At 43.4% G+C, this 27999-nt stretch overlaps 1 protein-coding gene across 5 annotated transcripts; it reads right to left on the reverse strand.

The window, feature by feature from the left end:
* Positions 1-166: 166 nt before the first annotated feature.
* On the reverse strand, positions 167-27991 carry LOC117760062 (capping protein, Arp2/3 and myosin-I linker protein 3-like). Of its 5 annotated transcripts, XM_034582793.1 has the most exons (41): positions 27826-27991; positions 23677-23771; positions 20686-20736; positions 20523-20582; positions 19687-19808; positions 19445-19539; positions 19035-19105; positions 18810-18883; positions 18655-18730; positions 18455-18543; positions 17365-17459; positions 16275-16361; positions 15575-15684; positions 15371-15448; positions 15176-15252; positions 14560-14664; positions 14328-14397; positions 12993-13074; positions 12779-12875; positions 12464-12518; positions 11835-12007; positions 11661-11729; positions 11129-11222; positions 10001-10099; positions 9784-9903; positions 9583-9696; positions 9331-9506; positions 9084-9171; positions 8881-9000; positions 7149-7215; positions 6621-6808; positions 6155-6234; positions 4784-4960; positions 3693-3891; positions 2834-3596; positions 2642-2748; positions 2380-2497; positions 1477-1548; positions 1205-1312; positions 774-833; positions 167-741 (listed from the first exon to the last, which is right to left on the reverse strand). In XM_034582793.1, exons 1-40 carry the CDS (start codon positions 27881-27883, stop codon positions 793-795), a joined length of 4620 nt encoding a protein of 1539 aa, XP_034438684.1. In that variant the 5' UTR covers positions 27884-27991; the 3' UTR covers positions 167-741; positions 774-792. The 5 variants fall into 5 exon arrangements, with proteins under 5 accessions (XP_034438684.1, XP_034438682.1, XP_034438687.1 ...); XM_034582791.1 differs by having other exon boundaries at positions 167-1079; positions 1180-1312; XM_034582796.1 differs by lacking the exon at positions 1205-1312 and having other exon boundaries at positions 27826-27990.
* Positions 27992-27999: the final 8 nt, after the last annotated feature.

A 27999-nucleotide genomic window follows, 5' to 3' on the forward strand; every position in this document is an offset into this window, starting at 1 on the left:
GATGATTTGATTTATTAGAAATAATTAGAACAATTGCAGTTGAACATGCATCAAATTAACTGTATTCAGACTGCAGGAACATATTTGTGGTCACTAGTGGAATTCAGCTCAAAACACACACCTCTCACCTGCATCTAGAGCTGCAACAAAAAGCAGGAGTCACAGCTGTTTTTCCATTTGTGTTTTATTCATACAGTGAGGGTGCTCATACACACATGATTTTTTTTCTATAAAATATATTACCTTTCAGTTCTGAAAAGGAAAACTAGATATAAATCATCATCAAGTTTCATTTGATAAGAAGCAACTCATTTTCAAGTGCCAACCAAGGCGGTCAACTGTATCAGCAGTCAAAAATGCATCGCAGGTTTAAGAAATCACATTCTAATAAAGACAGGTTCTTTTTTCTTATGTCTAGCAAAGCCACAATGTTTGAGCGCTCGGCCCACTGTCCACCGACACTAAAGACAATGATCATTTGGGTTTTCTAAAGAAGCAAATACTGTTTAAAATACTGTAGCCACAAAAGGTTTTTCACGTGAGAGGAAGGCAAAGACAGAAACACGGTCAGCGTGACGCTGAAACCGACATGAAGGAAAAAAAGGGAGTGTTTCAACAGAAGCCAGTGACTGATGCGTTATGATTTCTGTCGTGTCGAGCTGTTAAGACGTCTTCTCTCTGGCTCTGCCCCCTCCTCACACGCTCCTCTGTGTTTCCTCCTCGGGGTGAAATGCTCCGCGGTTGTCATGACAACGCTTTCGGCTGGACAGCGGCAGGTGAATTGCTCGGGCATCACAACAGCTCGCTGTGACCAGGTGCAGAGTTGATGCTGTCTGTGAAGTCAAACAGGACCGTCACAAAGAAGACAAATCAGTATTAGTTCCATTGAGTTACACAGATGAAATGTCTACAGTAAAGTTAGTTTTATACAAATAATCATTGAAGTATTATTATTACTATTGTATGTCTATTAATCTCTTTAGTCAATAACAATAAATATATTCCACAAGAGTAACACATAATGTCTGTTTACTACATGACTCACACTCTGTAACATCTGCTACACACTCACACACACACACACACACACACACACACACACACACACACACACACACACACACACACACACACACACACACACACACACACACACACACACACACACACACACACATATAAATAAAAACAGAAAGACGTGTACCAGACAAGTCCAGTGACTTATTTCTGTTTTGGGGGAGTCTAGGTTTTTTCACAGGGGGTTTGCGATTTGGGGGCTTCTCAACATTATTAGGGCTTTCCCTGTCAGTGCCTGAGTTCAGTGAGGACAGAAAACATAGTTTGACAGTTAGACACACACAGATCAACATAAATATACACATGTTTTATTAACAAATATATACGTGGTGCAAAAGCCTGTTAGGTTCATGATAACCGTGCACAGAATAATGCAGGAGAAAACCGTTCAATCTGTACCTGCGTCACAGGACATGGCCTTTCTGTTCCTCTGTGGTTTCACTGGTGCCTGAGGTCGCAGCCCTTCTTCACCTGATCAAGAACAATCAGCAAAATAACATGTTTACATATAAAGAATAACAGATATTATGTATTTTTTCAAAACAGGTTTTGTGTAATATTTTCAATGCTCAGCATTAGCATGTATACTGTATGTCAAATGTAAATATAAAATGGTCTCCGACTTAACTGGACCCAACACACACATCAACCCTTTAACAAGTCTTAACCATAGACTGTATAAAGATGGAAAACCCATCTACACTTCATCCCACTATTCAGAAATTAAGCCAAAATATCCCGGATATGAAAGCTGCCATCATGCGCTGAAGACATCATTTATCGCATCTGCACAGTAGTGATCGGGATATAGAGCCATGGTAGCAAGTCAGACTTAGCTGTCGATGTTTCATCCCATTTTTAAACCATCTTTAAAAGAAATGTTTTAACGTGACTTTAAGTTCGGTCGATGTCCCATCAACTACAATGGAGGAGGCGGGGTATATGACCTATACTGCAGCAAACCACGAGGGGTCAATCAAGATGCTTGGGCCTCACTTTTGGGGTGGAGTCATGTCATCCATCTTTACAGACAGTTTATGGTCATCTTTATCTCAACTCTCTAAACATGAAGCACACACTGGCAGTCGATTAGCTTAGCACAAAGACTGGAAACAGGTGGAAACAGCTAGCATGGCTCTGTCAAAATGTAACAAAATACCAACCTGCAGCTTCAAATTGAATCAATCATCAATATGTTTAGACTCACATAGTCAACTTAAGGAAGTTCTTCTTATGTAATATCACATTCTGACTCTCAACCTGTCTCTTCTAGGTGATTGTGTGTATTTTGGCTGCAGGTACCTTGACTTGCAGCTCTGTCTGGGAGTCCATGTACTGGTTTAATAACAGGAGGCGGCACAGGAGGAGGAGGTAAGTTTCTCTCACTGGCTGATTCTTTTGGAAAAGTCACATACGAGGGCTGTTTGTCCGAAACATAAACAAACCACAAGGACATAGAGGACATAAGCGATTAGAAAATGTATAGTAACCAATGGATACTGCACAACAAAGATAATTAATAAACAGCAAAACTAGAAACAAATCATGACTTTAAAATACACACCTTTTCTGGAATCGGAGGAGGATGACTCTCCAAATCTCTTCTTTTTTCGATGTCCTTCTTTTCCATCTTTCCAGGATCCCTCTCCACATCTCCTTCCTCCTCTGTACCTACAAATTAAAAAGGAGTTTTTCTTACAGGTTTACACATCGAGGCAAAACCTCTGTGACAGCACGTTAGCGAGGATTACAGTACCTGGTAGAGCTGGCAGAGCTGGGAAAGCGTCTGAGCTCTCCAGCCGATGTCTCTGCCTCAGCTTAGACATACTGGGTTTACTGCTTTGTGGCGGGGGATCAGGTTTAGATGCAGTGGGAGCAGCTCGACCTCCTCCTGCTCCTCCTATGCCTCCTCTCCATCCTTCTGTAAACCCTCCAACAACATCAGGACACATGAGTCTGTCTCCCTGCGTTTCCTGCTGATGCCACTCTGTCGCCTCTGTGGCTTTCAGAGCATCCGTTTCCTGTTTCGGCGACGGCGTCCTGTCCGATGGGTATGGCGGCAGCGGCCTTTGAGCCAAATGAAGCGCTTGCACTTGTCTGTCGGTCCTCCTGCTCTGCTGTCTGCTCTCAGTCCACTGATTGTCCAACTGTATGTCCGTCGGCCTGTTCTCTGACCACGACCTGTCTAGTTGCCTCCCGCCCATCCACTGTCTTTCTATCTTTCTGTCAATCTGCCGCTGGGTGTGTCTGTCAACTGTCCACTGTCTGTCCATATGTCTGTTTGGATGTCTGCTCTCAGTCCTGTACCTGTCCGTTTGTCTGTCGGTCGTTCTCGCCTCTCCAAAAGTTCTATCTTGCAGCCTGTCGTCAGCCCGCTGTCTCTCTGCATGCTGATCACTCTGCCCCGCTTCCAACCGCGGCTTGTCTGTTTGCACCCCCTCTGTTGATCTCTGTTTGTCGTCCACCCAGTACGTGTCCGTCTCCAACGGCAGATCGCACACAGCATCTGCTTCAGCTTTCTATCAAAACACAAAAAGAAGAGGCAAGAGAACCACTGCAAACTGTGAAAAACTTTCAGCACAGACAAAAACAGTGGCGCGTCACACTGACAGTACCTCTCTTGGAGAATAGAAGGGGTGTTTGCTTCCTCCCACGACTGTGTGAGGGATGCCCGGCACTGGGGTTGGACTCAGGATGAGGGGGGTTTTCCCGTGGTGATCAATCACTTTCCCATCAGCCCCTTCACCAGGAGATCCAGCTCTGGCGGCGGACCTCGGAGGCTGGAGGAGTGTGTACACGTTCTCTGTGGCCGTTCTGAAAGTGGGAGTAAGACACTGAAGATGAAGAAGAAGATTTCAAACTAAAATGTCACAATCTTCGAGAGCAGTGCAATTATAAAAGTATCACTTTACTGGTTAAAACTCTTACTGTCCTAATCTGTGTGTGACGTGCCGTGTGTTCATTTCTAATCATTTGGCTGACTGTGGGATCCGGAGTCGGAGCCACCGGCTGTCACTGACATCTGTGTATACTCTGGTATCAGCGGGCCTACGCTTTGGCAGCTATCAGCCATTTACCAAATCAACAAAGAAACGAGAGAGATTTAGGTTGATATTTGTCCGAGTGTTTATGGAGTTCAGTGCTGTGGATTGTTTGAGAAAGAGAAAACCAGAGAAGAATGGAAGGAAAGCGAATGTGTCCTTTCTGATGTGCTGTTTCGCGATGATCTGGTTCATTGTGTTCCATGTTCAAGGCCACGCTTTTCTCAACACTATTGTTATGCAGCAGGGGCAGATCGAATATTTTTCAAAATCAGGGGCCATAAAGGGGCCATAAAGGGGCCATAAAGGAGCCGACATCCATGAACAATTCCTGATTCAGTCTGGTTCACATTTAAGTCATTCCTTGTTAACTGTTAGTTCTGTAGCTCCTTGTACAAACACATTTGGTTCTTCGAAAAGTTTAGAAAATATATATTATTAACAAATTGTCATACTTATTGTTAGTAAGTGACTAGTTTATGGCAAAATAGACAAGATTACTTCAGGGACCATTTCAGCTGGCCACTGCCCTGCACCTCTAGTGTGCATGTGTGTGTGTGTGTGTGTGTGTGTGTGTGTGTGTGTGTGTGTGTGTGTGTGTGTGTGTGTGTGTGTGTGTGTGTGTGTGTGTGTGTGTGTGTGCTTGCGTGTGGTTATATACAAACCCAGTGGGTGCTGTAGAAACAGTGTGACACCCATCTCCATAGCTCTCTGCTTCAGACTCCTGAGGCCCCTGAGTGGACAGAGTTTGGTTGCGGTTCTTGCGGAAACTGAAGATGGCGAGCACGTTTCTCCTCTTCTTCCTCCGCAGAGAGTGAGCTTTGTGCAGAGATGAGAGCTGACTGAAAGAGGTGAGAGAGGTCGAGTGTCACACACACGGTCTGGTCCAGAACAGTCATCGTGTGTGTGTGTCTGTCTGTGTCCACACATGAGTCATCCCTGTGTGGATGTCATTTTATCCATCACAGTCGTCTAAGTCGAGGGTTTCTCCACTCTGCTTCTACACTATGAGCATGGAGGTTACATCTCTTGATTTAAAAGTGCACTTCTTTATATTATATTATAGATGCAATCCTATTAAAAACACTGAGTTGAAAAATAAACACTCACCAAACTGCTGTATCTAGATTTTAAAGGGTCACACTGCTGGCTCTGCTTGTTGAAGCTCATTAATTCTAAACTGAGTAGACTTTATAATACTGCTGACTGACCAGACATTCATTTAAAAAGCAGATTTACTCCACATCTAATGAGATCCTGCATCAATGAACCAGTCATGCCCAGTGAGAACCACACCAGCAGCTCCACCCGCACTAATGAGTGACTAAGTGTAGGCTTAAGGAGGACAGAATCAACTAAAACAATCCAGACCTTGCCATGAGATTAATTCAAAGGCTGACAAAGCTCAGGGGAAACAGCCTTCTTGAATTATGAAAAATAAGAACCTGACAGAGCCAATTAAAATAAGGCAAAGCTCAGCAGGGTTCTGACACCAAATGAATGAATGAATTAATCAATGATTTATATGGTCTGAAATAAAACATTTCTATTGAAAATGAAACCCAAGGGAGTAAAAAATAAGTAAACATGAATTCGTCTTGTGTTTATTGTAAAATGTTGCTGTTCAGCTGAAACTTCTCTTTTACATCCTTAAAAATGCAATTATCTTTTCCCAGCTTTACAGTCAAGGTGACAAAGTGCTCACTGTGAAATTTTCCCTGATTTTCCAGAACTTTCCCTGCCCCTTTCCCTAGATAAGTTTGCAGTGAATGGCAGAGTGAGCCCATGTGACAATACAGCAGGGAAATGTCTGGGAAGATCGCAGCGAGCAAGTGAGCATGCTGATGACATATTTAAAACATGACAGGTGCATAACAGAGAAAAACAAAAAGAACACAGATATCTGAGGATGAAATTAGAGGAGCCATACAACTTGGAAAGATTTAACAAGTTTCGTGAGCTTTTCTTTTCTCCACAGGAGATACAGTTGTAAATGACAACAATCATTTTAGAAGCACCAGTGGAACAACTCTCACCTATCAGGGAGCACTCTTTTAGTGTAGAAGTCAGGCAGTCCATCATCAAGAGGGCTGATTCCTCCGTTTTCACTGCAGTGCTGCACACACACACACATTTAGACTCCTTTTAGAGAGGTCAGATTACTCACAGTAGATTTCATTTGTAAATGTTCCATATGCAATAAAACAAATGGATTACATGACTTCAGTGAGATGACATAATCCAATTGCAGCCATCCACTTTGTATAGATTACCTCTGACACAGACAGGAACCACTGCCAGCAGGCACGGACATTAGGGAGTGGGAGAGTTATACACAGACAGACAGACAGTCAGAGTGAGAGAGAGACAGACAGACAGACAGGCAGACAGACAGAGTGAGAGACAGACAGACAGACAGAGTGAGAGAGAGACGGACAGAGAGACAGATGGAGAGACAGACAGACTAACAGACAGAGAGAGAGACAGAAAGATCAGCCTTACTGTCTCAGCGGGGACGTGTCCTCCTTTATGCCTCCGTGGCGGTCTTGGCCGAACCCGTGTCACATGAAGTAGAGGCAAGCCCTGTGTAGGTAGCTCTGACAGGCCCTCCCATGATGCCGAGCGGGACAGTGGCGATGAGTACGATGGCAGAGAGGGGGGTGGAGAGGAGCTGGAGTCGTCACACAGACCTGACAGAAAGGAAGAGGAATGAAAGGATTGCAGAGGATTTGAGTGCAAGAGACCGAGTATAGGCCCAGTGACGAAGACAAGATGGGGGAATTACAAGAAACCATAATTTCCGCTTCAAAGTCAAAACAATCAGCGACCGCTCTGAGACGCAGTGACTCAGACTTGGCTCAGGCGAGATTAAAACAGCCATTAACAGACTTCTCAGATGGACTGATGGGAAACGGAAAAAAAGACACTATAGAAACACACTAATGGGGCCCTGAAAGAGACAAGATGGGGTGAGAGTGAGACAGGAAAGAGGAGCGGGAGGAGGATAAAAGGATAGACCGCACTACTTACTCAGTCTAGTGGAGACAGGTCGGATTCGTCTTGTTCTCGAGCTGTGCTTCTTAATGGCTATTGTGTCCTGGGAGAAAAAAAACTAAACGATATGAGAGTAGGGTACGACAGGCAAGCAGGAACAAGTAAACATGTCAACAAGCACAAATGGTACAAGACTCGCTTTAGGCAAATCAGAGTGGAGCTTTGCCAAATCGAGTCACTTTACTTTTTGAAACAATGCATGATAAGTTAAGTGATGAACAAATTTCAAGCACAGGCTGACAAATGGAACATGTAAAAACAGACAATGTGATATAACAAACACCCACTGGGACATAGTGGAAAGATGAAAAACACTGAAGAAACTATATAATTTCCTCCAGGTCATGGGATGGCAGGAAAAATTTATAATATAAAGTTTTCCCAGTTGAAGGAAAAATAATCATTTGTTCATGAAAGCTAAGTTCATGCATAATACTGTTCATCATCACATGAAATCAATATCACGTCTCTTCAAGTCAATAGGAGTTTGATTTACCTATTCTTGGTTTTACTAAGAGATACAACAGGATATGATATTGTCAGCTTATCACTGAAAGTAAATATATGTCTAAGTCAGGACGCATGCAAAGCAAGAAAATAATGGGGCCTGAGACGTATCCTTGAGGGACTCCACAGAAGATACTAATTGTTAATAATCAATAAAGAGTAATCAAGACCAACATCATGAGCTAAGAGCAGATTCAGATTGGTTTAATTCCCCCAAATATACAGTACTGTTAATTAAATACAGGACAGGTAGGTTTATCACATTTTCCCAGAAGACTTTACCCAAATAATTGGTTTTCATATCAGATAAGAATTATTCAAATCTGTTTTATAAAGCGTGGCTGATTGTTTGAAACACAGCGTTAGCACCTGCTGTGAGAGACCCATAACAGAGTTAACCAACAATCTCCAAAATTTATATTAAAAGAGATTTTGCAGTGCATAATATCCAGATCTAGCAGGTGCTGGAGACACTTTTTCAAATAAATCCTAGAGATAAATTGATTTAACTTGTGAATTAGCAGCATTATTCTGCAAAAAGAGCTGGGAAATAAATAAGTGCTCTGATAGATTCAGCTTTGTGAAGAATGAAAAATGTTTTAAATTCCACACAGGTTTTAGAGGAGGCATCAAGGCTGGAGTCGTATGGGAGGGTAATGACTGAGCTGTTTGTGATGAAAAGGGCCCTGGGCTTGTGGCAGATTATTGAAATAGTGTCAGAGAAACTGTTTACTGCAGTTTTACTTGCTTTCTTGTAAATATTGAGCTGCTCTTTTAGTTTCTCTAGAGCTTTCCAATTAATTTGTTTTCATTCACTTGGCTTCCATACATTCTAGCCAGAGTTGATACATTCAGATAAGAATTTCTTTCACTTTTTATTCAATGTAATTGAATGAGCATGTTCCTGTCGGAGTATTGTGTTCATCATGTAAACCAACTAATTTAATTTAAAGATATTAATAAAAACATAATTTCCACCCTTCATTAGAAGCATGTCTTAGACAATGTAAAGGAAGAAACTGACGATGACAGTGATACAAGAAAACTAATGTCAGGACAACATGCAGGTCACTCTAACGGTTTCAGAATGAAAACTGCCACCAGCATTACCACAGGACCACAAGCAAACAGCCCATTACAAGTATGTTTAGAACTGGTACTGCACTTTTTCTGAGAAAAACACACATATGTCCACACTCACTATGCTGGTGCCAAGCTCCTCATCTGTGATGTCCAGAGAGTCTCTGTGTCTGTTCAATCTCCAACCTGCCCCGTCTTCACACATGCCATCCCACCGTTTAAGGTGTGACACCTGCCGTGTCTGAAACAAACAGAACTCTTAAAACCTTTTGACTCATTTACTTCGTGTCTCACAAACCTCTGCAGTAAGTGCTTTGTACTTACCAGGGTTTTATGGGTGGTGTAGAGCTCCTGAAGGATTTGGTCCACAATGGAGTTGGTGAGATAGGAAACAACTGAGAGCTTCACTTCCCTGCAGGAGATTGGGTTAGAGAGAAAGGGGGGAGACAAGAGAGGAAAAGGTTTGGTAAAAGTGAGAGCAAATCAATAACCTGCTTATCAAATTCAGACTTATTGCTGCAATCCTTTACTGCTGCTCTCCCTCCTTTCCTTCTCCACGTCAGCCTCTTACTCTAAAGCTCGATGGATGTCTTGCGCTGCTCTTTCCATAAGCGCGGTCCGAATGGCAGATCGAGGGATGGACACGCGCTCTGATACGGACGAGAGAGGAGGACTCAATCTCTCCGCCGCAGAAGAAGATAAAGGACAGAGCTCGCGACACAGAGACACCATAGAGTCGACGATCACCTGCAATGGACGATGGTTATCAGACACTCACTCATCTGCTGTGGATCACAGAGTGAAAAGAAGCTGTTAGATCTACCTGGAGCTCCTGATCTGCAGCTTTGGCAAGTTCACCAGCCAGAGAGTCCAGCCGCTGCCGCACCGGCCCGTCCACAGACAGCACATGAGCCAGCTCACACAGTGAAGGGTAGAGCTTGGAGCACCAGACAGCAGAGGATTAATTAAAATTCAGTGCAGCAGTAAAAGAAAAAAGCACGCTCACGCATTTCATATCACTCACAGCGCGGGAACTCCTGGCCTCTTTTAGCACTTGTTTAGCAGCTTGAATCTCCTCCACTTCCCCGGCACCTCGTAACACACACACCTGCTGCTGCACACGCACACAGAGGCGCTCCATCACCTTGGAAACAGATGGGCAGGGAAGGGTTATGAGTGCAAACGCACATAAAACATTAAATAAATGTACACAGAGGTGCGCGCGCACAGATTGGTGCTACCTGTTCGGCTGTGCTCGTAACCAGGCCTTGGTGCAGCCGCAGAGCCTGTCGCTGGGAGAAGCGCTGGGTCTGGTTGTTCCTCACCAGAGCGCGCTGGATCTACACACCAGAGAGGGAGAGGAGACGGAGAATATGAGAAGGATAGATGGATTTAAAAAAATGACATGATGATGATGATGCAACCCGCAGATTGTAGCAGAGGGAAATAAAGTAATCCATCTAACAAACCCTTACATTTAAATGATGTCTCCCAAATGAGGTTAGGAAGATTAACAGCAGATTAACGGATGCTTCCTTCACACCAGTAGAAGACCAAAAGCAGGAACACCCAGAGCCTGCAAACTACATATTTTATTTTTGTTTTTTATTGTTTGTGTTCCTTTACTTTAACCTGACCACTGACGCTCTCTGTAAAGTAAGATTTGAGGTAAAATTAGGGAGTTTCTTGTATCTTTTTATTCATTTTATAGATCCTACAAAATCCAATTTGAAATACGGTTTTATTAACACTTGAACAACAACTTAGGACTTGAATCTGCTTTGAACTTTCTTTAACCTACTCCCTCCGAGTGTAAAGGGAAAGAAGCTGTTAGCGGCACATTAAGTTTCCTTTTCCTGCTGAATAATTCTAAATATAAACACTGCTATTGTTTCTATTTCCAAGAAACATGATTTTTTTTCTAGAACCTTTGCAGAAAACGTCTCAGTACCTTGTTTTCTTAAAGAAACTGAAGGCTAAGATGACTCAGCCAATAGACTTACAATGGGACTGAGATCATTGTGGACAAGCTTTTGGGATCTGCACTGAGCTGCACTATGTTCTACAGTGGCAGGGTTTTATGGTAATATATCTCTTTATTAAAAAGGTTGGGCTTTTACCAGACACACTTCTTGGAGAGCCTCAGATTTGCTCTGTCCTTCATTTTGTTTTCTCTGTCAAAACCTTGAAAATTCTGCTCATTCATGATCCGCATGTTCTTGATGGTAAAAATGATGAAAAAAAATGATGAAAATGTCTTTTGTAAACCAGAAAGATTTTATCTCCCACATCTTTGTTGAATTTGTTTGAATTCAACTTTTTTCTTCCTGAAATTGAAAACGTGACAATGGCTCGTCTATGATGCCGACCTTCGTCAGTGCCTGCTCTGTCCTCTCGGGGGCGCTGCGGTACGCCTGGCTGATGTCACTTAGGGGGAGAGGCATGTATTGCAACGTGAAATTACTGAGAGAGGGAACAGAAGAAGAAGAAGAAGAAGGAAGAAGAGGAGGTTGATTTATTGATGGAGACATAGAAAGACTAAAAGGAGAAAATGAAGTGGGTTACACAGACGAGGGTTAGTTTGGGTTAATATCCTCACTGGACAGAACTCATCCCAAAATATCCTGCCTATGCCATGCAACGAGTGTGAGTAATACTTTGATCTGTGTAACCATGTCATCTTTAGCCTAAAGGTGAGTCTGGACCATTAAAGATAGCAGAGTGGGAAGCAACAATTTGCACAGCTCACGTTGCAAATTTCAACGTGGTTAAATGTTCTAAACATCAATCTAACACTTAAGATCATTACGGCTCTTGCGGCTGGTGTACAAGGTATCTTCTTATTTAAAGCCTAGATTCCAGCATATCAAATAAACATTGATGATGCGTTCATGCTCTTACTGTTCAAGTGCTCGGGCCACATCGAGAAATCCTGCCGCGGAGGTGTTGTTGCGATCCCAGGTCACACTCCTGCAGGAAAAAATCAGGAGTTGCTTTGAATATTAACCCTCATATAGAGCAGACACATAAGTTACGCTGCAGAAATATCCTCCCTCTCTTAGTCCTGTCCTTCACCTGAGCGTGGTGTTGATCTGCAGCGCTTTGCTCAGCATCTTGGCTCCGATGTCGTCCATGTTGTTTCCGCTCAGGTCCACTTTTCTAAGGCAGGTGTTGCTGCCCAGGGCGTTGACCAGCATGGTGCCCCGAGAGCGCAGGCGTGAGTCGGACAGGGACAGAGACTGCAGGGCCTGGAGAGGAAGAGGGGGAAGTGAGCGTGAAAGAGGCACATGTGTTTAAATGTGCCGTGGGGGAATTTAGGAATAAATGAGGCAGAGGGCGGGGGGGGGGCCTGAGCAGTGAAGAGAAGAGGGAAAAACCAATGGGATAAAATGCAGCGATGAAGCTTTACATGCTGTATGTATGAATTATTTACTATGTGTGCATGTAGCGATAGAGACACCAGGCCCACAGGGGTAACAGAGCAACAGTGACACATCTACTGTGAAATATAACACCAGACAGTGTCCAGGAAACCAGAGCAGAGGAGCAAGAGTAAGAAATGAGCTTTTATCCTCATTCCTCTTCATTTAAAATACATTTTGACATTATTTGGATGATTTGTTATGTAGCAAAGCTACTGCCGACAAATTTGCATCTCACAGTATGTTTTTATTGGAGCAGACTTTTCCTGCGTTATCACTCACACATTCCTCGTCCTGTATGAGTTGAACCAGCTTCTGCAGGACCTCATCCAGAACCCTGCAGACACAAACCATGAAGACAAACACCGAGACAACGCTGTGTGAGCCAGCACGACTAATTACCTCCTGCTAGTGAGCTGTCCGCCCGAGGAGCGGCAGCCGTTTGAGAAAATGTAAGTAAAAAAAAAAGCACAGACACGCACAGTATATTCGAGCTGGCACATTTGGTACGCGCACACTCGTGTTTCAGTACACACACACACACACACACACACACAAACTGCAGTTAAAGCTGAGTAACAAAAAAAACATCAGCACCTGTGTTTGATGTTGAAGTTCTTGCCCAGATGAAGGTTTTTGAGGGAAGGGTGTCTGGAGAGGGCTGGGAGCACTGTGAGCAAGTCTGCATCTAGACCTGTCAACACACACACACACACACACACACACAAATATATAAAGCTCAACATGACGTGATCCATTAACAACCCACTCACAGGGTCACAGTGAGATGTGCTGCATTGTGCCACTGTACCATTGTCTGAGATATCCAAAGTGGCAATGGAGGAGACCCGGGGGAGGAATTCCTGGATAACAGCAGCTCCTGCAGTCCTCAGCTGGCGAGAGAGAGACAGAAACAAAAAACTAACATGTGCACAGACATAAATCAGAGTCAATTTAGCTCAGTCTTTGAGGTATTGTTCTATTTTCCAGAGTGAGGCAAAAATTATGGGTGTCTTTTCTATGTCTCTGCAGGCAGTCTAAAGGTTTCTAAAGGTTTGTTGAGCAGTAAGGTTTGCTTGGCATGTGATCTTCAGCAGCTCTGCTCAGTGGTAGAGACAAAACACTTTCTCTTCTTATTAGCTTCACTAATACAAATAAAGATACACAGTTAGGCTGAGAACAAATTCCCAAAGAGAGGCTGAGCTGTTTCTGCATAAAAACAGGAGCAGAGTGGAGCTTTGATACAACTTAATCAGCCCACTTAGTAAAATGAGCATATTCAAAAATGTTCAGATTAAAAGCATGGGGCAGTTAAACCAGACATTTCTCCAGAATTTTATATAAACATTTCACTACATTCAACAGGTGCTGCTACTAAACCACAGGCGGTAGTGGTGTAGTGAAACTTAATAGGTACATTCACTCAAGAACTGTACATTAGTACGATGCTTCGTACGATGTTGCCACAATAACTTGACTTACTTACTTAATCACACTTTATTAAGTATTAATGAGTAAATTATTGAGTTTTCTACTCCACTCGGTTTATTTGACAAATATTTTCAAATTGCGTTTGCCTATTTATTAGCAGGATTACGTAAGACTACTCAACAGATTTCGACAACACTTGGTGGAAAGGTGGGGTACAGGTCAGGGAGGAACCCATTCAAATCTGGTGCAGATCCAGATCAGGGGCTGGATCCAGGAATTTGTTTTTCACTTTCTTTAACATTGTGTGTTTTTCAACATTTTCATTGATTTCTCAGAGAATAGTTGAATACAGGTTTAGGGGACTGATATTTATGAGTGTGTGCAATTTGGTGCAAATCCAAATAAAAATTTGGAATTTGGTGAATTTAAATGTGGTTTCATCAGAGAACTGTTGAGCATTGGTGGTGGTGCGTGCTCTACTGAGTGCCACGCTCATTCTCTTAGGATTTCCCAAAACAAGCAATGTCTTTCATGTTACATACAATGATTTGATCCGAGTTGAGCGAGGCTAAGCTCATGATTTGGGTGTCGTTTAACTGTGATACATGAAAATATATATATTTAAATTGTTACCACTATCAATAGGGAGAAAAACACATGCCTTTAACTTGAACTTAAAGTCGAGGTGAAAAGAGCTCCAGGGATGATCTCTTACCTCACAGCCACTGATGTCCAGATGAAGGTCATTGATATGAGGGTTGGAGGTTAACCCTGCGAGGAGAGCCCTGTTGAGACAGGAAGTGGAGAAAGTGTGTGTCACATTTGGAGAGGGCAATAATCACCTTGTTGACTCAGCTGAATATGTCCAAATCAAGCATGGAGTGTGGAGGTGTTTCCTTAAAAGGGAGCAGATATGTAGTGGTAATAAGACGTAACACGGAAAGTACCTCAGAACATCAGAGGGCAGCTTCATAGAGGCCAGGCTGACATGAGTGAGGCTGAAGGCCGAGCTGAAGAACTGACGGAACAACGGCAGCGTGTCCTTCACTTTCCTATTGGATTGACAAAAAAATAGAACGAGATGAAAGAGAGGAGGCACAGGAGTGAAAAGATACAAGAGAGATGTTAGAGGGCACGTGCCCGGCCACACAGAAGAGATGAAGTCACAGTGTTTGGGTAAATATGAGTGCTGGGGCTGAAGACAGAGCACTGACACAGAAAGAGAAATGAAGAGAATATGGCTTCGGTGTAAGTGGGGTCAAATGATAGATAGCTCCGCTTAAATATTCATGAGTCTTATCTATGCAGGCAGCACCGAGGGTTGTGGTTTTAAACGGCGGTGGACACACCCACAGATAGGAAGCACAATGTTTCAATGATTGCCACAAAGCTCATTTCTGATTTCCCATTAAGCAGGAGATGAAGACACAAAAAAAAGAACGAGGGAGGGAGACAGAGAGAATGGATCAGGCTTTTAAGATGAAAGAAAAGAAGATATGTCTTCCTAGATTTGGATTTGCCACAGGGTTTATTTTTCAGAGACTCTTAAAAGATCTGACTAACCTGTGGGAGAAGGAATTTTTGGAAAGATTCAGAAAGGAGAGATCAGCGCAACACCCCCTCAGAAGAGCCCCAAATAGCTGCGTTAGACACAGGGTGGAGACAGTTAATCTTACACACAGAGAGAGAAACGCATTTCTTTTTTAACATGGCATATCAACATTTGATCATAACCCCGAAGCCGTTGAAAACACTCACTGAGTCTACGGCGCAATCTGTGCCTGACAGATCTAAATGGACCAGGCAGTTGGGCTGAGACAAGAAGAGATACAAGTTCTGCAAACAGAGACAGAGGAAAAGAAAGAAAGCAGCATCGTCATGAGCAGGAAAAGTGGGGTAAAAATGGAACAGCATGTGTGTGTGTGTGTGTGTGTGTTTTTCAGATGGGTTGTGCTTTCTGACCGAGGCATCCTCCCCCGAGAGGACACCGGGGTTCTTGCTCAGGTCCAGGTGCAGGAGGGAGTTGGAGTACTCGTCGCTGGAGCACAGAGCCTGAGAGAGAGACACCACTCCTGAGAGAGAAAGAGAGAGAGAGAGAGGGAGGGAGGGAGAGAGGCGAGGCCGTGGGATGGGGGTGTAGATGGATAAAAGGGAAAAAAAAGAGAGTAAGAGTGAGACGGGGATAGAGGAGGAAGTTGTACAATATTAAACGAGAAAGAGCACTTTCAAAACATTTTGTGCCTTTACATTATTCATACACATCTGTAGCAGCAAGGTATCATGTGGATGTGATGGGAAGCGGAGCATCGTATCTGCCTGCTTCAATCTAATATTTAAATTCTCCACTGGGTGCATGGTAAGCTGAGACAATGACAGGAGGCACGCGGCCTGCAGGGCAGAACGAGACATCGTGAGTCAACGTGGAGGCGCAGCCATTTCCGAAACATGACACAAAGCACAGAATTATCTGGGGCTTTGTGGGTCTTTGTATTCTCTAACCTCCAGTGTCTTCCACGCTGAGCTCTGACAGGCGAATTAACTCATTTCCACCTGATGTTTGTGAATAAGTGTTTTGTGTTGTGGCAAATCCTGCAAACTCTCTTTTCTATTGAGCGACAGAGAGTGAAAACAGAGAGGGAAGAGAAGGGCGAGGGGCTCAAACCTTTGGAGGTGAGTGAGGTCTTGGAGAGGTTGAGCAGACGGAGTCCCTTGCTGAGGCGACACACCTGCTGTATTAAGTTGGACACACCTGCAGAACGGGCACATAGAGGTATAAACACTGAGCTACAGAAACATGAGATACTTGGAAATGAGACAAGGAACCAATCAATTGTGTTTTTGTGCGATCTTTTCATTCACCCGTCACTAAGACATGTAATTTCCTGTTTTGTTGCAGCCTTTACTCTACAGTAACTACCTCTGCCAAGCTCTGCCAATGAGGTTGTGTTGTCATCAGACACAAAAACGACTAAATGGATTACCAGGAATTTGTTCTATCTTTCTGTAACATTGCAAAATATGTCGTTTTTCAACATTTTCCCAGAGATTTATTTGTGACCCTACATGAAAAAATTGTTGAGTGTGTTCAGTTGTGTGTGGATCCAAATTCAAATGTGGATCTAGTGGATTTAAATGTGGTTTCACAGGGGTGTAGGTTTTTTCAGCCACTGTATGGTAACACTTTGGTCTAGAAACCTGTCACTACCAACGTAATTGCTATAAGGCTTGATTTAATTTAAGGGGATTGTTGGGCCTTGACAGAGGTTTAGGCTCTATTGAGTGTCATTCTAGTTTTCTTAGAGATGCTGAAGTACCAAAGCAGAACACACTATTTCAAAACTAAACCTTTTTATTTTGTTTTTATTTCTGTGGGACTATTTGCTTCTGATGGTTTGCATCGGACCACCTTTGGCTGTTCTGAGACAACAGTTTGAGAGACAGATGAGTTTTTAGTATCACCAGCAGTGAGAGTTAATTGGTTACATGCGGTCACAATATGGAAACTGATGATTGGAAACTGAAATATTAAAAAAATATATTTTGTGTGTTTATGTTCTTTTGTATAACAAAACTATTACGTTTTAACAAGGTAGGATTTAGATCCACAAGTAATCAGTAAAAGTAGGACTTTCTTCTACAGCTTGTGAGATGTAATGTGGGGGGGGGGGCTCATGAGACAGAGAAATAGATCCTCAGGTTGAAATCAGCCACAATAAACTACAAGAGAGAGAGAAGCTGATGCTTGATTGTACCTTGGTTGTCTAGTGAGTTGTGGGCCAAGTTGAGCGAGTGGATGACAGAGGCAGGGTTCTCTGAAAGGGCAGCTGACATCTTCTGTGGGAAATCTCTGTGAAGTGGAACCACAGTCACACACCGACAGGAAAAACATACATTCTTTATTACTATAATTCTGCTGATTATTTCCACTTAGTCTGAGTGAAAGTTCCCATCACAAGTTCTGACAGCCAAAAGTCACATCTTCAAATGTCTGCCTTTGAAAAAATATTTAATCTGCTAAAGTGTAAGACAAGGAGAGGCAGTTCTCACATTTGAAAAGCAGGAACCATTACAGCGATCCAACAATTTGAGTGAGTATCAGTCTGATGTATCTCAAATCAGTATTGGATCACTGCATCCAGAGATTTAGCTTTGCCCTTTCAGTTTCAAGAGAAAAATGTCAAGATTGAAGCAGCAGAGGCTGAAATATCACCAGGATCATTTTTTCAGACGACAGAAAGTTCCCTTCAGGAGCCTCAGAAAATGTTTTACCGTTGTTCTAACCGGGTAATGTTACACCTTAGACAAGCAAACTGAGGCTAATCCATACCACTACGTTTTCATTTGAAAACAGTATTTCAAACTAAAATGTTCTCAGTTTTGGCTCCGTATCATTTTTTATCCACCACTCACGTACACTGGGCAAGCACGTGCCAGTGTTCACAGGAATTGCTTGAATAACAGCTTGTCACCTACACATATAGGCAGTTGCATTATTGTAAAATGCAGAATTTGCAGAAAAAATGTTACACTACACAGGTAGCTGAGGCCAATGCTGACCATGTAATAGGAGCCTGACAAATCAGCGAGGGCTACATTGTGACAGAAAAGACCCAATCAGCAAGCAGTTGAGTGTCTACGTCATCGTTTCTAAACGTCTCTGTTTCTGCTCGTCCAGACTAACACGCAGACCCAGGAGGACTCTGGAGTAGTGAGGACGCCAGACGTATCTGTAGCAGAGTTGATGCATTTTCAAACGAAAACATAGTAGCCCGAGCTTCATTGGTGGAGTGAACCTTTAAGATAACAATGTTTACAGTGTTTGCGAGAGGAATCAAAACTTACGATTTGAGCCCCGCGTTCTCCAGAGTGATCTCCTCCAGGCTGGACGATTTGCTGACTGTATGCAGGACCTGCTCTGTGACCTCTGACCCCTGAAGGAAAAAAGGAAAAACTCAAACTAAACTATTCAACAGCTTTTGCTTAAAGGCTTCACCTGTAATTCAGCAGACACAGTACAGTAATCGAGAGAAGCTCATACGTACTATGCGCAGGTCTTTGCAGTACAGTTTAGTAAACCAGGTGTTGTACGCCATTGATGCGACAATAACTGCTAAATCCCTGGAAAAGATAGAATCATGAGGTAGATGAGGTCAGATATTCTGGAGGTGACGGAGTCCGGCTGCCTGTCGTCCCTCACCTGCTCTCCAGGTGGCTGAAGTCCAGCAGGTTAAACTCCCGGTTGTCCTGGGAGTGATAGATGGTGTCCACGTCCTGGGGGCAACAGTACACATGAGCATGTTTGATACAGTGTGTGACCCCCCCCCCCCCCCCCCCCCCACCCCCTCTCATTTTGTGTACAGCGCAGTATGTAAACACTCAAAAGCACTCAGAGGGGACACAGACTCAGTCCCACTGCTCTTACCCACTGCACTTCCTCCTTGCAGCTGATGCCATTATAGTCGCACAGAGCGGCGTAGGTCTCCGAGAAGCCTCCTGAGAGAAGTGGGCGAGCGGAGGATAAAAACAGAAGAGAGAGAGAGAAAGAGAAAAATAATCAGAGCTGATGTGAACAGCTGCTTCCTGCAGCTATAAGAGGAAAGAAAAGAGAGCAACATGCAGACAGGAACATTTGTCCAAATTAACAGTCTTTTATTTGTGTGACAGAGCTCTTTAAAAAGAGCATCTGGAAGAGCATTTGTGAACTGAGGGAGCCGACTTCCTCTTCAGTCTGCCAACTGGTATGGATATGTTTGTCTCTGTGTGTGTGTGTGTGTGTGAGACTGTGAATGCATGTGTGCAGATTCCCATGTTTGAAGATGATGTCTCTTTTACCACAGGCCCTCTGGGTTTCCACTGAAGTCTCGGAGCTGGGCGAATACTTCCTGCTGCCTTCAGAAAGGTCACTGTCAGAATGACAGATGGACGGGCTGCACGGATAAAAGAAACACAGACACTGTAAAGAATCATTTCTCCTCTGATAATTGCACCAATAAAGGTCACTCCTCTTCAAAGCTTCTGATGACAGATAAGTGAACATATTTTCAGATGTTCTCCTGTGAGATGGTGGCACTTACGCAAAAATGGAGTTGTTGAATATTCGAGAGAGAGCGTAATTAATATGGCTGACCACATGATTGACATGTTCCCGCGATTCAAACCTCAGGCAGAAGCTGGACTTGTCAGTGTCGATGATGACCTGCACAGAATAGTGAACTGTTTTTTGAAAAAAGGCAAGACAGCTCACCTCAACACAATATTTACACACAACAAAACTGCAGCACTTGCACTCTAATATCTCAAAATATTACTTATTTTACATTTTTACAATAAATAACTGAACAGAATTCAAGATAATCAAATATTGTATTCATTATAATATGCAAGTAATGCACAGATTAGAGGTAGAAACAAGAACTTAAAAATGTACTCACTAATATCAATAAAGATCCATTTTTGTGTTTTGTATATCGGCTGATTCATTTTTACTACCTGCTATCAGTATACATCGACCCCTCCATATCAATCGGGCTCTAATTTTGATTACACTACTTCAAAACTTAAGTTCAGGAAACTCTCAATGGCTACACCTTAATTTAGGGTCATTATACATAAAATAAATTTGGGGTAAGCAAGAATTAAAAGACGTCCCCAAGCTTCAGCAAAAAAGAAGGATATAACCCTCCCTCTTCTCTGACCTCCTCTCCCTCTCACTGCCACCAACTGTTGGTCTATTTGCTATCACCGGCAAAAACAGATTTGAAAAGTCGAATAAAAGAGCACTGACAGTTAAAGCATCAAATGTTTCTTATAATCCATTTAAAGCCACAGTGATGTAACCGCTCCATTACACAAATGTACAGTATATCAATTAGCTCTAACAGTGGAGCAGAGTGTTATTGTGAAAATTCACCTGGTGATCGGGGTGTGAATTCAGAGCTCGAATCTCCAGGAAGTTGAATGTGGATTCCACCTGTTGTCAAGGATACAGTGGGCAGGGTGTCAGTCAGCGTTGTGACAGAATAGCTTCATACTGTACATTAACTGCAGAGAGGTTCTGGTGAGAACAGAAGTACCTTAGCGGGAACCTTTGGAGCCAGGAAATAGAGACGCCATGTCGTGAGGACCTAAATAAAGGGAATGAAAGAAACCAAATGAAGATTGTGACAAAGTTCATTTACAATCATATCCCACTGTGGGGAGAAAATAGTCCCAGTAGTTTCCATGGTAATGATGAGAGGAAAATAAGGAGTCCTGTCAGTATTCACGTATCGATCCAGCTGAAAGCCCTTCATCTTAGAGACAATTTTTTTGAAACATTAATAGATAAGCATACACGCTGAGAAATGATGGCATGTTGTGACGTTTAAATCACATTCTTAGACTACAAGATGTTATTTCATTAGCAACGCATTACTTCTGCTGAGGACAAACATGAAAGTGGCTCATTTATCTACCAATTTCACAAATCTCTGTCTGTCTGTACACATTCATCTTATCAGCTTATCAACTTGTGGCAGGAAGTGCAGTGTTGAATTTGTTGCTATTTGTACACTGGAAATGTTCAATATTAATAAACTTTGAATAAACAGGCGACCAGCGCAAGTTACAATATCAATCACGACAACAGGTGCTTTCATGACAACAACAAGATTCTCCAGTCCGGGTTTCTGTTCATTGAACAGCTCTTTGTGCAGCAGCAGTGGTGCAGCGTCAGGGTTCTGAGGTCCAGCAGCAGGTCTCTACTTGCTGAGGCTCAGTAACTGCGGGTCACTTTTACAGTTTCACAAAGAAAGCTACAACCAGCATCACCACACGCCGAAAACAAACAGCCCAGGTTTAGAACAGGCACTGCACACGTTTATATAACTTGAGATGTACAGTGTGTCTTTTATATGAGCTGCAAATTATATGTAGTAAGACGTATCTGTCTCTACATTTACACAATATTTGTTCCAAATGCAGAAAAGCAGATCATGATGGGTCAGGAGGCCACATTAGCATTTTTGCTGGGTATTATGGGTAATTGTGACAAATGCAACAGTTTATTTGCGCATCCTCATCCGAACGAGCACACACAGCACATGTGCCTGTGACCACTTATTCTTGGCATGGAAACATTTGTGTCACGCAGCTGTTGGATAAATCTGTCGCCGATTCTTCTTCCTGAATGTTTTTTTGTCGCAAACACGCCCAGAAAAAAAGTGATCGCCGTGTGTCTCTCCATCGAAGCAAACAAAAAATGGTGTTTCTTTGGCATTTCTCCCGTTCTCCACCAGCCACTGAGAACTGCCCTCTGTTCTTTTTCTTCTCCTCTTCTGCTCCGTCACTCCCAATCATTTACTCCATTCTCTCTAAAACACTCCTTGAGGGCAAACCCCCCCCACCACCACCACCTTCATGGGCCCTCCTAAATGTAAAAGCACTAATTCAATTACAGCTCTCCCATTCCACTGTTGTATTTTTTTGGGGAGACACAAGCCTGACTCAGGCCTGTCAGAACAACACGATGACAGCCACTTACACCCACACAGCAAGTGAGGTGTCTGACACAGTCACTCACAATGTGCATGTGAAATGGAGAGAGGGAGAGAGAGAGGAAGATCTGCCCCGTCTGAAGGACTAGTTTAAAAAACGACCAGATTGCATCGCATGACGTTGTTGAGTCGGGTTAAGGGTGCTGGTTAACAGACAGCGTTCGAGTAAACAGGAGTAAATCGGGGAGATGCAGCGGGAGAGAGAGCAAAAGAGACTTGTTGAAGTATCCCACATCAGAGAGCGACCTCACGCACGTCGTGATTATTGTGGCGTGTAATTATGCATGAGCGCTGGAACAGGAAACATATTCTAATCTCCTCTGGTTGGACAGTTTGGGCGAAGCCTTTGTGAGGGTGCGAGATAAGTTCGTGTGACCTGCAGTACCGCGAATCACAACCCCAAACAAGCTTCATCCAACTCCTTAATTCCGACCCTGATCTCCCTGCGAAACACCAAAACAAAACCTCAACACATTTGAGCTCAGCTCTTCCCAAAAAGTGCTAAGCCGGGGCGTTTGATCAAACTCCAATCTATTTCCCCGTCGCCTGTGCGCGCCCAGCAGGAGCGATAACTCTGGCTCTGCAGTTCAGCTTTTAAAGAGGAAGCAGCAAATGAGATATGGATTGGAAAGAGATTATTGGAAAAGATGTTTCTGGCAGATAGACATATCAAAGTGTCTGGATATCAAAGTCTGTACATGCAGAAACTCTCCTAACTGCCCGTCCTTGCCACACGATGAATCATTAAAGCGTTCATCGAGTGAAAGCGCGGCTTTGCCAAGGCGGAGACAGGGGATTGCAGGAGGTGCAAGTCCAGTCGCGAGTCTTTTAAACAGTGTAAAAGCAACTCCGGGCTTTGAATGAGAGCGTCCTCACACAGACATGGTTTTAAAGGAGCACTCAATCAATACAGCCTGCTGTATATATGCAGCCTGTGTGGATGAACTCCTGCAGACACAGGGTGTGTGTTTGCTTGTGCAAACACTGGCATTGATCCAGGGTCCAGTGTAATTTCTGGTCCATAGTGGAAGAGCTCATTGCCCCAGATTCTTCCCAGATAGCTGGCTGAGCTTCACTCACTCACATTGACTTTATATCTCTGTCCCATATTCTCTGATGAAAGCACCCCTGAATCAAAGGCTCCCCACTGCCTCCACAGTGGGACTTGCAGACACAGAGGAATCCACAGCCGCTCCCACAGATACTGTCTATCCAATATTCATCCTGACAAGCCACCAGCAGCAGTGGGGCAGCAGCAGTCGTAAAGCAGCTGACCACAGAATCCAGGACAAGCCACTCTCACTGTTAAATCATGGAGAGCTCCTGCCTCTGCTGTCATGGATATCATCACTGTGGCTGAGATCCATTTACACTGCAACTGGGGCTAACATCAAACACAAGTGTACATACATGATGCATGCATCAGACTGCTTATGAAGCGGGAATAATATGTTTGTCTACCTCAGCAACCCACTGTGAGTGTAAAACAGAGGCCGGTTAAAAGAGAGCAGGCTGAACGCAGACACTCACCAGTATCCTGTCCTCTGTTTTGCCGTTTTTGGTGTCGAGCTTAATGCCACAAACAAACTTGATCGATGATCTATCGATAATCTTCCTGATGCTTTCTGTGGATGAAAACCACGACACAGACACACACAGTATAAAGTTAGGAAAACACACACAAATAGGGAGCACATTCTCTCTGAGTCATCAAAAACCAGCATTTTTCACTAAACCACAAATTTCACTGCACGTAATAAAAATTGTGTTACTGCCAATTATTTTTCAAACCACATATTTTAGATTTTTAAATATGTGTTGCTACTTTCTCAACAGCCACTACTTTTTCTCATTTACTCATATAGAGGGAGGTATTTCAAAACAGATTTCTACTCTGTTAAATTATGATATTTTATGGTGGTAATGCAAATGCACATTAAGTCTACGCTGATTTGAAAAGTATGAAGTGTGGTGTCAGAAAACAATAACATGACTTAGACCGATATAAAGAACTGGATCCCCGGTTTCAAATTGGTTCTGTATTGATTTTTCTATTGGAAAATTACAGTTAGTTACATAACAAAAACACAACACCCTCCTGCATTGTATCGTACATTTATGACACATCTCTAAATCCTTTGGTATAAATAAAGTTAGAAATACAACACATGTAGAAATGAAACTAATTATCTTGATTATCAGTATTGACACTCTATTATTAAAATGTGTTGAAAATGATCAAAAGGTATTAAGACACAACCTGAAGGGATATCACCAAGTTTTATATTTAAATTAATTTGTTTATTATCAACAAAAATATTAACACCCCCATATAGCAACATATCAAATGAGCAACATTAACATTAAAGAAGGAAGGAAGGCTTTAGCTCACTAAAGAAGCTTTTTTGTTTTACAATGAAAACTTCCTGAAATGCAGGTTTTAAATGAAACCTTTAATAAGTAAATCAAATGTGCACATAAAAACAACCATTATGAACATAGTCATGTGCACGTATCATCCGATAACAACAAAGACAAGCGAGCGGAGGAGAGAAGGTCAACAACTCGTTAAGTTAAGTGCAGACGTCGACCCTTAATGTCTCAGAGTCTGGACTAAATATTAACTTATCTGCTTCACACACACAATTTGGTGACAGTGGATTTTATGGCCAGAGCAGCAGCAGCTCATGCTCTTACAGTACCAACCGAACAATGATTCAGTACATCTAACCATCCGGAATATTACCACGGTTTGCAGTGAAACTAACCGTCTCATCCCCAAATGAATGAGACATAATAAATAATAAGAATAATAATTAAATTCCGACACAATAAACCTAAACATGCAGATAGATGTATTTTTAAGTACACATTTTTTGCTGCAATGCTTGCAAGCAGGAAATACTACTAAATGCATCATATTCAGTGAGCTGACATCAGTATCCAAACCTACTTAAATGAAAATGAGGTTTTGAGATTTCTGAATATGCTGCATATTTACTCTGTAGGACATGACAGCTCCAGAGCAGGAGTCTCGCTAGATGTGCACTGCATTGGCTTTAATATTGTAATGAACAAAACCTTACAAGGTAAACACATTTAAATGAATCAAATCACACCTTGACCTTTGTGTGGATATGTGCTTGTAACTTCATCTCAATCTAATAATTGAGGAATATATCAGACTCGTTTGCACAGACTCCTTCTGACATTTCACTTTCACTGAAATAATCCACTTACCTCTGAACCTGTATTTACCCTTTATCGTAAATGAATGACATTCCTTTGAAATGCAAATTAATATAATCAGCATGTAACATAGAAGCAGGGTTTATGGTCCAGAACACATTCATAGGGACGGTACCTGGATTTCATGCATTGATAAACAATTTGACGATTAAAACGTGAGAATACTCAAGTCAGCTCACCATGATGGAATTAAAAAGCAACCGTAGCTTGTGGTGTCACCATAATAATCCCACAATATGCTCCGGTCTTTTCCTTTTGACACGTTCGAGCAACAGATGATTCACTGAGAGCGGTTCCTGTCAAACAGCATCACTGTGGCGGCTGTGACCCCTGACTTGTATATACAGCACGTAACTGCTGCAGAGGAGGAAGTGTCTCATAGGGTGAGAACACACGGCGCCAACACACATATCACAGAAACATACAGTCACTGGCAGGGAATACCTGATTCAGCCTCTCCATTACTGGGCCTGCACTGCATCCCGACTGACAAGTTTATGAGCAAAATCGATAAACCAAAGCCTGGACAGTGGAGTTTGGCTCTAGAGTTGATACAGTCACACTGGATAGTAAAGCAAGTCTTCCTGTTTATGGAGAGGTGTTTATATATATATACATATATATTTTAGGGGCACAAAAGTCTTTGAGAGGCAAATCTCAAACTAACAGAACTAAGTGCTTCTTCCACCATTGTTGAAAAGCTAAAGCGGCTGAGGTAAAGTGGGTTGTCCACTAAGCAGAGGTTCAGTGGTTCGATCCCCGGCTCCTCCATTCTGCATTCCGAAGTGTCCTTGGGCAAGACACTGAACCCCAAATTGCCCCTGTGTCGGCTGTGTGTGACTGATGTGTGACAGAGAAAGTGCTGCACATAGACGCACTGTATGAATGGTTGAATGGGTGAATGGAGAACTGTACTGTAAAGCGCTTTGAGTGCTCATCAAGACTTGAACAGCTCTACATAGATACAAAATGAATAAGTCATTTACATTGCAGTAATATCTGAGTGAAGCTAAGTGTGAAGTTAGATGACATGAAGCTTTGGTTGGCTTTACAAACCCTGAAACACACATATTCCCTCCATCCATTATCTATACTGCTTATCCTCACGTTGGAGCTGCCAAACCCAGCTGACGTTGGGCAGAGAGACGGCGTACATCCAGGACCAATCTGTACACTCGTGGACTGAGGGAGGAAGCCGGAGTTCCCGGAGCAAACCCACGCAGACACAGGGAGACCGTGCCGTCTCGCTGTGAGGCAACAGTGCTAGCCACCACACCACCATGCTGCCCCACACATCTTCCAAAAAGTATCTTTTTGCTTTTTGCTTCAAGATCGCTGTCTGCTGTTCATCCCTGTGGAATCTGACAGCCAAGGACTGGGGCACAGACACAAACACTAGACTGACAATAACCATCCACTGCATCCAGAGAAGAGGTCTAGACCCCAGTCTCATTCAGGTGACCTTGTGCGGCCTGCAGGCCACCGGGGCCACGGTGGCCCCTGACTCACTCAGTCAGTGGGAAGAGACAGAGCATGAAGGAAGTGCAGCTGCCCGGCAGGTGACTGAATGAAGAAGCAGGGATTCCACTGGATTAATCATCACAGTGCGCCTAATAGAGCCATTAGGAGTAATTAACACAGCAGCAGAGTCCCTGCCACCCTGAGCATGTGTGCACTGGCTTTCTCTGTGCGTGAGTGTCTGTGCGCGTGCATGACGCTCCATTCATGTCTGTGAAAGACTCTAAAATGTGTGAGATGTTGCTGTTTGAGAAAATAAAATAAATATTTGTGCAGTCTGTCGGCTTTTTCTGGCCCATGTATTTTTGTTGGCAGGAGACTGAACATCTGCCTCTATCTGTGTCTCCTCACTTTCACACGCACACATGCACGTGCGTAAGCAGAGTGCAGAAACAAGAGGAAAATAGTGAATGGTGGAGAAGAAGAAAAAGAAAAAGAAGAAGAAATGAGAGTGTGAAAGAGGAAAAACGTGAAAGGAGCATGAGCATCATCTCCACAACGCCCCTCTCCCCCTCTGGCCTAAGGCTGCCTGTGGTTCTCTTCACCTGATCCAGCCTGAGGCGCAGATGTAAAGCCTCGTACTGTATATCACCACGCACTGTAAATGACTCACATGCACATTTAATTGGACATGCACATGCACGGAGGAGAGAAGGAGCAAAGCTCCGGGACAGCATGGGGAAGGTGCAGCTAATGACAATGATCCAATGCGTCTGTTCGGTCGCAGGCTCCGCCGCCCGACGCGCGGAGGAGAGGCATCCCGAGCCTGAGCGCACACACCCCGGTCACAGCCCCGCAACGAGACCCGGAGCAGAAACGCTCACACTCTCACACACTCACAGACACCCACACACACGCGCGCGCGCACACACACACACACACACACAAGCGAGCCGCGGTGTTTTGACCCACCTGAGATATCTTTGCTCACACTGACGAAACCAGAGGCAGTGATCTCTTTAGAAGCCATGTCTGCTCCTCTCTCCTATAGCCACCCCTCCTCCACCTCCTCCTCCTGATGCTGCTGCTCTTCTCCACCTCCCTCTCGCTCACACACACACAGGGATGTACAGGAGGGATGCTCTC

Source organism: Hippoglossus hippoglossus, chromosome 4 (genome assembly GCF_009819705.1).
Source record: "Hippoglossus hippoglossus isolate fHipHip1 chromosome 4, fHipHip1.pri, whole genome shotgun sequence".
Classification (NCBI taxonomy): domain Eukaryota; kingdom Metazoa; phylum Chordata; class Actinopteri; order Pleuronectiformes; family Pleuronectidae; genus Hippoglossus; species Hippoglossus hippoglossus.